The sequence below is a fragment of the Gadus macrocephalus genome, chromosome 17 (assembly GCF_031168955.1).
Source record: "Gadus macrocephalus chromosome 17, ASM3116895v1".
In the NCBI taxonomy this organism is placed as follows: Eukaryota; Metazoa; Chordata; class Actinopteri; order Gadiformes; family Gadidae; genus Gadus; species Gadus macrocephalus.
The window spans coordinates 6,597,822-6,610,610 of record NC_082398.1 but is presented as its reverse complement, the minus strand read 5'-3'; the positions used below and the strand labels follow the sequence as shown (position 1 = coordinate 6,610,610).

The following is a 12,789-nucleotide window of genomic DNA, read 5'->3' as shown; positions in this document are numbered from 1 at the left end:
TTCTTTAAACCCATATTGTAATTATGTCATGTATTTATAAATGTTAGGTCATATATATCCTCTGAACCTCTGATCTTCTGAACCTCTGATCTTCTGAACTTCTGAACTCACTCTCTGGTGCCGCAGGGAGAGCTTGTGATTTTCAATCAAAGAGTGGGGCTTAAGTCCTGGGAATGTCAATGACATCGTGTTAAATTAAGTATATTATTTCTAAGTCTGCTGAATTGTCAAGTCGACAATTGTCATTGTCAAGTCAAGTAGATCTTCCGAGAATTTTTTAGTCGGCGTCTTGGTGGTGCAGCGGTAAGAGTGTTGGCTAACACTCTGTAGACTCAGGTTCGAGTCCCCGCTCACAGGGATTAAGAATTTGCTCATCCATTCTTGCTGAGCCTGGGTTCTGTTCACCGCTTAGACCCAGGGTTTAAGTCCCCTGATGGAGTAAGTACCTTAATTGATACCTCTTATTTCTAGACTGTGTGAATTGTAAAGTCAAGTATAACCTCCAAAACACCCAGATATGTGTCTTGGTGGTGTGGCGGTAAGGGCTGTGGGTTAACACTCTGCAGGTGCAGGTTCGAGTCCCAGTATGCACGGCTAATAAGAAGCTGACCTTCATGATGAGCTTTCAGACACTATATAGGTTCAAGAGGTACGGTATTGGATGACTCTTATTTCTCAATCATGTGAATGGTAAAGTCAAGTATAACCTCCAAGCACGTTCTGGTAAGCGTCTTGGTGGTTCAGCGGTCAGGGCTGCTAGTTAACGCTCTGTAGACTAAGGTTCGAGTCCCCGCTCACCCGGCCACCAAGAAGGGAGTACCCCCAAACGTAATGGATACATCTTATTTCTCTATCATGTGAATGGTAAAGTCAAGTATAACCTCCAAACACGTTCTGGTAAGCGTCTGGGTGGTGAAGCGGTCAGGGCTGGTGGTTAACGGTTAGTTAACGCTCTGTCGACTAAGGTTCAAGTCCCCGCTCACACAGCCACCAGAGGTACCTTAATGGATACATCTTATTTCTCTATCATGTGAATGGTAAAGTCAAGTATAACCTCCAAACACTTTCTGGTAAGCGTCTTGGTGGTGCAGCGGTCAGGGCTGGTGGGCTGATGGTTTGCGGTAAGTTAACGCTCCGTAGACTAAGGTTCGAGTCCCCGCTCACATGGCCATCAAGAACGGGGGGTCTCGCCATTGTGGCAGAACTCCCCCCCCCCCCCGTTCCGAGGGGGTGGGGGGGGGGGAGTAAGATCTGCAGGGGTCTTGCTACTTTTTTGAATAAAGTAGCAATTTTTTTTATAATATTTTATTTATTTTTTTATTTATTTTTATTTAATTATATTTATATTTTTTAATTTATAGTTTATTTTATTAATATATTATTTACTAGCCCCCGATAAAAGCCCCCCCCCTGGGGGGGGCTTTTATTGGGGGCTAGTAAATAATATATTTTTCTAGGGGGGGGGAACTTTAGAAAAGTTTCATCAAAGTGTTTTTCAAAAATTTTCCCTTTGATTAAATTATTCTAAAGCGGGGGGGGGGCCCAATAAGTAAAGGGGGGGGGGGGGGCTTCTATTGCAGGGGGGGGGGGGGGCTTTTAAAATATATATAATTATAATTATATTATTATAAGATGTAATTTATATATATATATATAAAAAAAATAATAATAATAATATTGCTACAATATTCAAAAAAGTTTCCTACAAAAAAGTAGCAAGACCCCTTCAGACCTTACTCCCCCCCCCCCCCACCCCCTCGGAAGGGGGGGGTGGGGGAGTTCTGCCACAATGGCGAGACCCCCCGTTCTTGATGGCCATGTGAGCGGGGACTCGAACCTTAGTCTACGGAGCGTTAACTTACCGCAAACCATCAGCCCACCAGCCCTGACCGCTGCACCACCAAGACGCTTTCCAGAAAGTGTTTGGAGGTTATACTTGACTTTACCATTCACATGATAGAGAAATAAGATGTATCCATTAAGGTACCTCTGGTGGCTGTGTGAGCGGGGACTTGAACCTTAGTCGACAGAGCGTTAACTAACCGTTAACCACCAGCCCTGACCGCTTCACCACCAAGTCACTTATCAGAACATGCTTGGAGGTTATACTTGACTTTACCATTCACATGATAGAGAAATAAGATGTATCCATTAAGGTACCTCTGGTGGCTGTGTGAGCGGGGACTTGAACCTTAGTCGACAGAGCGTTAACTAACCGTTAACCACCAGCCCTGACCGCTGCACCACCAAGTCACTTATCAGAACATGCTTGGAGGTTATACTTGACTTTACCATTCACATGATAGAGAAATAAGATGTATCCATTAAGGTACCTCTGGTGGCTGTGTGAGCGGGGACTTGAACCTTAGTCGACAGAGCGTTAACTAACCGTTAACCACCAGCCCTGACCGCTTCACCACCAAGTCACTTATCAGAACATGCTTGGAGGTTATACTTGACTTTACCATTCACATGATAGAGAAATAAGATGTATCCATTACATTTAGGGGTACACCCTTCTTGGTTGCTGTGTGAGCGGGGACTCGAACCTTAGTCTACAGAGCGTTAACTAACCGTTAACCACCAGCCCTGACCGCTGCACCACCAAGACGCTTACCAGAGTGTGCTTGGAGGTTATACTTGACTTTACCATTCACATGATAGAGAAATAAGATGCTTCCATTGAGGTACCTCTGGTGGCTGTGTGAGCAGGGACTCGAACCTTAGTCTACAGAGCTTTAACCGACAGCCCTGACCGCTGCACCACCAAGACACTTTTCAGAACAAGCTTTGAGATTATACTTGACTTTACCATTCACATGATTGAGAAATAAGATGTATCCAATACGGTACCTCTTGAACCCTGGTTCTGAGCAGGGCACCTGAACCTACATAGTTTCTGAAAGCTCGTCATTCTAATTAGCCGTGCGTGCATGGACTCGAACCTGAGTCTACAGAGCGTTAACCAACAGCCCTGACCGCTGCACCACCAAGACGCTAACCAGAGAAGGTTTGGAGGTTATACTTGACTTTACCATTCACATGATAGAGAAATAATATATATCCATTAAGGTACCTTCTGAGCAGGGAACCTGAACCTACATAGTGTCTGAAAGCTCATCATGAAGGTCAGCTTCTTATTAGCCGTCCGTGCGGGGACTCGAAACTGCACCTGCAGAGTGTTAACCCACAGCCCTTACCGCCACACCACCAAGACGCTTACCAGAATGTGTTTGGAGGTTATACTTGACTTTACAATTCACACAGTCTCGAAATAAGAGGTGTCCATTAAGGTACTTACTCCATCAGGGGACTTAAAGCCTGGGTCTAAGCGTTGAACAGAATGAAGGCTCAGCAAGAAAGGATGAGCAAATTCTTAATCCCTGTGAGCGGGGACTCGAACCTGCGTCTGAGTTTTGATGATTTGACGATTTTGTTGATGGCGGTTAGACTTGACTTTACAACTCACATGATATAGAAAAAAACATTAGAGAACATTAGTTGGACTTGAACCCCGGTCTCAGGAGTGTCAGCCAACTGCTCTCTCCACTTCCCCATGGAGGTTGGGATCATTTTGTGGTCGAAGGCTATATCAATCAGTTCAATAGAAATATCATTACAGACTTATTAGACTTACTAGACTTACCCTTTAGTTAATTAACATACATTAAACAGGAATTGAACAGGAATTGAACCCTGGTCTCCAGAGTGCTATCCAACAGTGCTCTCCACTGCACCACTGTTCAAATCCTGCTGATGTTTGTTTCAAGTAAGATAGAGCAAGGATACTATAACTCTGCAAATCAATAGATGCGGCTGTCGAAAGCAAATGCAAACCCGGGGAATTCCCCTTCTTGACGCACAATGATGAAATTGGGATTAAAATTAAATCGTCTCAATCTGGGTAAAACAGGCAAATGTTGGTTAACGCTCTATAGACTAAGGTTCGAGTCCCCGCTCACGGCCACCAAGAAGGGAGTACCCCCACAAGGTCCCCAACGTGGCAGAACCCCCCCCCAGCCCCCCCTTCATAGGGGCTGGGGGGGTGTTAGGGCTAAAAGGGTCTTGCTACTTGTTTGTAGTAGTTACTGTGTCTGTCGTCGTCCCCCCCCCCCACCCAAAAAAAAACAATCATCTAGATCTATCGTTTTTAATAGATAGTTTTAAGATAGCCTAATGTCCAGGGGACATGAACCAGGAACTCTGCCTCTGGTGACCACAACCAAGAGCAATCGACCATCAAGGCATTGAGGCTAAATTGATACATTGTGAAGTGACTCGAACCCAGGACCTTAGGCTGATGACCGGGAGCTCGCCACAGCGCTGGAGATTGCCAGAAGAATATTTGACATTATATTCCACATGACTATGTGGTTGAAAAACAACAGTCATAAGCAGGACTTGAAGCTGGGTCCCAAGCACGTTATTCAGCAGGTCTTCAAACTTCAAATGGAAGGGCTTTCATCAGTGGGCCATTGGTTAAATCACCATTGTGTTACCTCATTAGTTACACAATAACTTACATGACAATCTTCTTCAATTTAACCATATCACATTAAATCACAGATTCAGTCCTTTGTCGCAAACAGGTGAAAACATAAAGCAAATTTTCGATTTTAAAAAGCAAAATAATTATAACTTCAGCTTCATTCAATGAGGTCTCGTTACTTTGAGTCCGCCGTGTGCCGCATTTGCGTGCCGTGCACAACCGAGCAGACTCGCTGAGTAGGGTCCAGCTGCAGCCCCGGAGAACAACACCCTGGCGTGACAGAACACCCTGGCGTGACGGAAGTACTGTGGCTGGACGGAAGTTACATCAAACATCACCTCTTTCGATGCTTTTATCCTCCCCATGGAAAAAGCGGTGAAGTGGGGCAGAGAGATCGCCATCTCTGTGCCGAGTTCCAAGTGCGGGTGTGGTGACGTATATCATATGCGTCGAGAGCAGCGAAGAGCTGTAGTTCACAAAGCGGCCTCACATAAAACCTAAAATTATCAAACTTCTTCACAAACATTTTTAGTTTTCTTTGCATGAAAAATTATCATTTAAATCCACAAACAACATATGTGTAATCCAGGGCATATAAAGACTGGGACCAGAAAATAATTATTTTCTCTCCATTGACACCCATTCATATTTTTCGATCTCATAGGTCCCATGCGCTCTACCGGAAGGGGCGTGACTTCGCCACTCTATATGCTTAATATATTGAGTAATATTCATGTTAAAGTCTTGCCGTAGTTTATTTACTTTTCGCTAAATTTGAATATAATAATATTGCGCCCTTTTAGAAAAATTTGTGTCATTTAGTGTCATCCGTAATCACCAATGTGATGCTACAGCAACACAATTTAGCAAAACTGGCCACCGGAGCAGAAAAGTGTCTGTTTCTCCTGGGGAATATCTAATAGGCTACTAAAAGCTAGCCTGTATAAAAACAAGGCTATTACTATTATAAGTCATGCAATCTTATGACCATAACGAATACCACAACCAACTGTGAAATGTTACTGTAATTCAATAGTGATCAACTTATACATTTTCTTTGAATTATTATAAAAAATAGAAAATAATAATAAATAGGTCCCCTATAGTGTGTTTATCCTATTGTGCATTTATCTTAAACCAAAGCATTCATGCCTACACAAAGACCCATTCCACACAAAACCAGTTCACTTTGAAAGATGGATACATTTAATTAGAAGATAAGCTTCGCAATATCAGGTTAGGGGTAGTATTTAAATATATTGATAGTAACTTATTTTCTTGCCCAACTTTACGATACTAATCTCTGTTATTCTAGTCGTCCAACCTCCAAACAAATGGCGGTTGGACTACTTCAACCAGTCTTCAGACTGAAGCGAAAAAGAGAAGTGAATGACGTTTCCAGTGACAGAATACAAATAATATATTGTATAGGCTTAATATTGACTTGACTGTTTGATTCTTTTGACAGTGAGTTGGAGCTGATGGCAGCATGAAGAACCTATATCTTTAAGATTCTGTATATTATTTGTTGAATAAATTGTGAGAAAACTTTAGTATGGTCATTCTTCAATGTATCTTTATATCAAATTATGATGATATACTTGACCAAAAATTAAATTTGATTATATTAGACATATTAAAACAATTACTTAATTCTAATGGTAAATTACTTAATGAGTAAAGTGTATAATACACTCAATTCCATTCAATAAATGTCTACACACTGAACTAGTTTATTCGTCTAAATAACTTTAAAAAAAAAAAAATAAGCTATAAGCTAAGCTATAAAAATGGTTACTGACATGTCATGTTTTATTATTTAAATGTTTTGGTCTAATAAGTTCAATAACGCAAAGAATCCTGAGGTATTTGTATAAATAACGTTAAAAAACCTTTTCTAAGCTATAAAAATGGTTACTAACGTGTCGAAATATTTTTTTATTTCTTTGTTATGTTAATTCAAGCGATAAATACGTTTATTTGTCTATAGAAAATAATCGGAGGTAACTTCCGGCGATAAATACGTTTATTTGTCTAGAAAATAATCGGAGGTAACTTCCGTCCAGCCACAGTACTTCAATGCTGCCATGTAGCGTTTTCTTCTAACGAATCCATGAAACCAGTTTTGAAATCATCCCCCTGTGATGAGGCTGCAGATTTTTCTGCAACATTTTCTTTGCAAAGTAGCAGTTGAAACTCGTGAACACTGGCTTGTGGACTACCACTTCCACTTTGTTTCTTCCGGTGAATACAATATGGGATAAATAAAATAAAGCAATTATCATACAATCATGCAAACTCAAATAGACCCCCCTCCTGATTCTCTATTCATACCGTTCTTCAGGGGATTGAGTCAGCACACACAAGCAGACAGGCGGTTCCGCCTGTTGTGACTGCTGGATGTGGAAGCGGAGGTTGTTGTTCACCGAGAGGGGGGGGGGGGGGGGGTGGAGACCAGTGTTGCCAGATTGGGCAACACTATTTCCCCACCATTTCGTCACACAGTAGAATCCACGCCAGGCTGGTTCTCGGTGCTTCGTTCTTGAAAAGATCTGTGTTGTTTTTTTTACACACTCCCCAGATCTCCTAGCCTGGCTCCGCCCGCCAAAGTACTTCGACTCAATTTTAATTTCCCTTGAGTACGTCTGGGTCTGCGGCCACTCACACTAGGGCCGTTTGCCTGTTCCGTGCTGCAGGAAGATTATAAAGACTATAAACGTCTGTCAACGCTCGGTTTCGTCCTTCTCCGCCCCCTCGCCCCCCTCCTGCCAAACCAACTCCGCTGTGATTGGTTACCTTCCTTGAAGCGCGGCGCGGGCAGATTTGACCAGGCATATGTGGGCGCGGCAGGAGTGCCTCTACGTAGACGATTTCCCGGAAATGTGAGCAAGTGAATCGCAAATGTTGTCCGAGTTTTAAGCGCTCTGCTCAGCAGGGAATGCGTCGAAATTAATGTACGTCATTATTTGACACTTTAGTATGGTTAAACATGACTATCAATCATTATAACAACGTTTATAGGTCATAAAAGTCGAAAAAGCATAATAGGTCCCCTTAGCCCGGAGCTTGGGGTAATCAATAAAACACTAACAGAGGAGGCAAAACTACAAAAGGAAAAGGACCATTGGGTGCTGTCCAAATCAAAGAAATGAATATAACCAAAGAGAAGCTCCCAAAATACACGTGCACCTAGTGTTTCTTAACAAAGGTGTAACTGCATGTCGGTTTTCGATAACCTCTAACAACCTTACCCTGGCCCAGTTCCCTGGTAGCTAACAAGAGCCTCAATCAAGTAACAAACTATGCATTTGAAGACCTAAATGGCAAGCTGCAAATCCGAGACAAGCTGCCGCGAATGTTAAACCCGCCCGTAAACATGATTATCAATCATTATAACAACGTTTATAGGTCATAAAAGTCGAAAAAGCACACGGGGCTCAAGCGTGTCTGCAGAACCCCTCCATCCCCCCCTTCACAGGGGCTCGGGGGTGTTAGAACCAAAGGCCTCTTGCTAATTTTTATTAGGACACATTATTGTAAAAAAAAAAAAAAAAAAAAATGATGAAAGTAAAGTCCCCCCCCCCTTCCCTTAAAATTTTTAAACTAAAAAGTGCAATGGAGACATACTGACAGGACTGGAACTCAGAATTCCAGGGCCTAGAGTAGTGTGCTCTCTCCGCTGCACCACGGAGTCATAGGCCCACAAGCCTGGGTATAGTTGAAACTTATACTTGGCCTTATGAATAACTTCACATTGTTAGGCTCATGTAATCGTCTGGTTCCCGTGGAGACCGCCCAAAGTAGGGCTTTTACATGATTAGAAGTCATAGAGAGGTTACATATGACATTAAATACTTGTGGTAGTAAACTTAATCTTCAGACTTCACTCTGTCACTCACTCAATCTTGGTCTGAATGATGTTTGTCACTCAGACCACATGACATCTCTCAGGCCGAATGATCTAGTGTGCCAAGACTTGAACCCCGGTCTCGAGCGCTGCCATCCAACAGCACTCACCGCTGCACCGTCGAGACACTAAGTGGCCGGTGGTTATAGTTGACTTAAAACTCACATGACATTGTTCGGCTTCTAACTCTACATCAAGCTCCAGTGAAGACCTATCGTGACAGGACTCCAGGGGTCGCTATAAACAGCTCTATCAGCTGCAACCTTGTGACATCATGATTTGACATAACATCATGTTGTTAGATTTACAAAAAACTTTCGACTTTTTTGCTAAAAACAAACAAAAATACAAAGCATTTTCAAAGCTGCGCCCGAGCTTAACAGGGCTAAAAGGTTTAGTAAGGCCCAAAACGAACCATAGCCCTATGAGCCCTTCATAATGGGTTCTGATTGGTAGAGGGTTAGGGTTATACATAGTTATCGGTAGAACTGTTAAACAAGAGATAGACTGTGTTCTCTTCGTCGACTGAATATGAGAGCTGGGATGGAGTCTGATGGGCACAGGAATAAACAGCACTCAAGTCACTACCCATATAGTCGATCAAAATATAGCTTTTTATTTGAATTTACTGAATGACGATGACAGGGAATGGAACTGACAAAGATTGAAAATACATGCTTTTTTTTATGGATTCAGTGCAGTCATATGCTGTTATTGTTGGTCGGGATAATGCCCACGTATGAACAATTGCATGATAATTAGATGTTTGACGAGTAAAAAAAATTTAAGTTTAAAATCCTAACAAAAGAAAAGTATGAATCAACTTTAAAACAAGTTGCTCGACTTCCACTTGCCATGTGCATCATTTATATAGGCCTACTTGAAAACCAAAAAAATCGAACTAAACGCCTGTTTTTACTCTTAAACACGGAAGAAATCCATCTTTCACTTACAACAACCGACGATGGAGCTAAGAGAAGGATGGAGCAGTGCTTAGCTGTCCGCCCCTAACGGCTCCGGTCTGCTAGCGCGGCGGTGGCTGGCAGCAGTCGGCGCGAGGTCCACCAAGACCTGCACCGTGTGGGCCAGCCGAGCCAAGCCCTCGTCCTCGGTGATCAACTGGGCGGCACAGATGGATTCCTTTGGGAGGAAAGGAAAAGGGTGAGGGACTGCATATCGGTGTCTTTTAATTTGTCGCTTTTCATTAGAGCCGTGCAACATGCAGTCATGGGGACACAAGACGTAGGCCTACGCTACTAACAAATGGAAAGATGTGCAAGGAAAGTGCGCAACTTACAGCAGAAAGCAAAATAACATTCTAAGTAAAGTAGAGGAAGCGTGGATGAGCTTGCAACAAAATGCTCATTTGTTGCTAATGTAACGAAAAAAACACCATGATTGTTATCCCTCTAGATACGTTAGCCCTATGTCCTTATCAAGCAGTTCTATGGTTAGTGTCAGTCAGTGTGACGAAGCAAACCATAGCAGCCTCAGACCCAGCCAGATGGATGCAGATAGTGGAATCTAATAGAAGGGTTTTAACCTGCATTATGTAGGCTGATTATTATCAGCAGCCTCTCTAGTGACTTGAGTTGTGGCTGCACCATTTTTCAGATTACTGTTAATGTCAAAAAGTTTACCAGAACAAATTAAAATGCTTCATCGTGAAAAACTCACTGTATGGATCGACTTGATGTTTGGCGTTTAATTCTTGAAAAACTTTCTAGTTCTGAAATTGTAGATTCTTGTTTAATAGTTATTAGCTTTAGTGGAAAATGTACATAGTGCAGATTTAACCATTTCAATATTTGGGTGCACTGACTGTAAATCCTGAGCCCTGTGATTATTTATGACCATTTCTATATCAGATCATTATAAATATCAGCAGGAGCTTCTGGGGTATGGGGCAACAATTATGATTAGGTATTTGGTTAGGATCTAATGCTCTCCACTATATGTTTAAGTCCTTATCAAGCGCCATGACTACAGTTAAGTTACTATTTGCTGAAATGTACTAGTTGGAGTTTTAATTGAGTTGTTGAGACGACTTCTGTTGCAAATTCTGGATTTGGGGGAAAGGGTGTTATTGGAATTTAATTATGATTATCTGACACACCCAGTGCCTCCATGCCATTGGTTAGCCTATACATCTCATGCCAATGAATTAATTTTTAATAGGCGTGGGTTTTAAAATTTCATTTGGATGGGTCTGGAACAGGCAATCTCATTGCCAGTCGCTGTTATAACTGTAAATGCCAACATGCACATACAAATATTACCAAACATCCCCCAGTAAAACCTTAAAAAGAAAGCACATGCTTCAACAAGGTTACAAAAGACGTCCATCACCAACGTACCATGCACCAGGAAAAGGTCATAGGGTCATAAGGTCATAGTTAAGACTCACAGGGTCCCAAGAACAGGGCAGTACAGAGAACTGGTTATGTAGTATTACCTTGGCTGGACCAACGCACCTCTGAACCGTCTGAACACAGGGCAAGTTTAGAATCGAAGTGAGAAACCTTTTTGTAGAGCAGCACACAAAACACAGAGAGAAGCACATGTAGCATATATATATGCACGGACAAGCAAGAGCAAACAGACAGAGAGGAAGCTTCTTATGTTCAACGTTTTTAATTATTTACAACAGAAGGGGGAGAAAAAAAACATATAGATTTGTATAAACTCGACTCTCAGTAATTACATGACCATTGTATAAATATTATAAAATACAACAGTATTTCTGTTCTGCCATCATAGTCATTACGAATATAGTTTGCTCTAAGCCAGTGGGTGAGTAATGGTGTTCATCCAGTCTCATACTTATAAAACCATTTTAAAACATAAGTTCCATCTTATAACAGCAGGCCATTTACGGTGGAGGAAGTGGTTATACTGTACACATTATGGGGGACGAGAGATTTTATGGATCCCTTTGCACAATATAGGTATAAAAAGTGGATACAAATATTTCGCATTAAAACCTCAGGAACAGAAAGCCAGCCACACATGAATGGCAGGTGGAACAACACGGCTGGAACAATATTAGCCAATCAGAAGGTGCAACTGCACTAGCCAGTGCTTCTAGGGTTAGGGTCAACCCAGAAGACTGGTGTTAAGTGTTTGGTTATTATTTAACCAAATAGAATGTATGTTTGTCCCATTAAGGAAAAAAACGAATATTTAGTTTGAGTGGTTTGATTTTCATGTATGAATACTAAGGCCTTAAGTGTACCTTGGGATACATTTCATCTTTGAAATTATGAGGAATTTGATTTGATGCATTGTTACCTTTTCAAGATACATAAATGTTTGTATTGTTGCACAAACATCACAGCACTTATAAGAGCATTTTCAAAATAAAATGTTAAAAACAAAAAGCAGAAGCCCTTTGATGAACTATGAAAGAATTATTGAACTATTGAAACATTCTCTCTTCTACTTTTATTGATTAAATACCCATGCATTTGACCTACGTGTAATGTTTATGTTTTAAGGAGACGTTAAGGGGCATGACAGAGATACATCTGCCTCAAAGGCTTCTGCTTTTTCCCCAAGCAGCAGTAAAAAATAAATAAAAATAAAATAATTTAATTTGTTTACATTTATACAGACTTCTAGCAACAAAAAAAAAAAGGTCGAATTGACAACTGACACACAAGCAAAGAACAAACGTACCGTAAGTTTGGATTTGCCATGTTAAGCTTTGGGGCGTAACTACATCGCCCCCTGCTGGTCACAACGCAAATTGCAGCTAGAAATTGAACTGCCAGTGGGTTAGTCCGCTTTGGATAGGAGGCACTATACAATCGTCCCTCTACCTAGAGTAGCGTCAAACATAAGAAACCACCTGAGTGCTCATAACCTCTGTATGTGGATACAAAAAGAAACATCCCATATACAACTTCCTTCTTCTCTCGAGGCTTCAAAAACAACTCGCATTCACATTTTCTTCTGCGTCAAGCAGCTAACTCTCAGCCTCTCTTCGCAAGCGGTCCGGCAATAAAGACATGCTGTGCGGTAAGACGTAGCGTCTGTCTATGCTTGCCTAAGGCAGGGCTGGGAAACACAATAACGTGTCCGTCTCGTCAAAGCTTTCAACTGTAGCGTACTGTTTCTCATATGCGATGTGAAATCCTTGATTAAATGTGCCACTGCGCATGTATAGCGCATTCCTCTCTCTATGGCTCTATCGATTCTGGGGGGGGGGGGGGGTGGTGGTGGAGGATGTGCAGGCCAGATACAATCACCCACCAATCGTTCCCTTCCCAGCGTGACAGCCCTGTGTGTGTGTGTGTGTGCGCGTGTGCGTGTGACGTGCTCCAGCCCTACAGTTCATTCCAGGCGCCGGACGGACAATTAATTTTTTGTGGCTATGACGTTCAGCCAGACA

General features: G+C 42.0%; 1 protein-coding gene across 3 annotated transcripts in view; it reads right to left on the bottom strand.

Moving 5' to 3' along the window:
• Positions 1–8,989: 8,989 nt before the first annotated feature.
• The window catches only part of lrch4 (leucine-rich repeats and calponin homology (CH) domain containing 4), a 35,484-nt gene continuing 31,684 nt past the window's right edge, over positions 8,990–12,789 (bottom strand). For 2 of the 3 annotated variants that reach the window (XM_060035731.1, XM_060035729.1), the window contains one exon: positions 11,007–12,789. This exon is cut by the window's right edge and continues 384 nt beyond it. Coding sequence is in view for 1 of the 3 variants with exons in the window: in XM_060035730.1 (XP_059891713.1) it covers positions 9,390–9,536 (147 nt within the window). In the remaining 2 variants the exon portion in view is untranslated. Of the gene's footprint in view, positions 9,537–11,006 lie in introns of those variants that run through there. The other variant, XM_060035730.1, reaches the window with a different exon arrangement.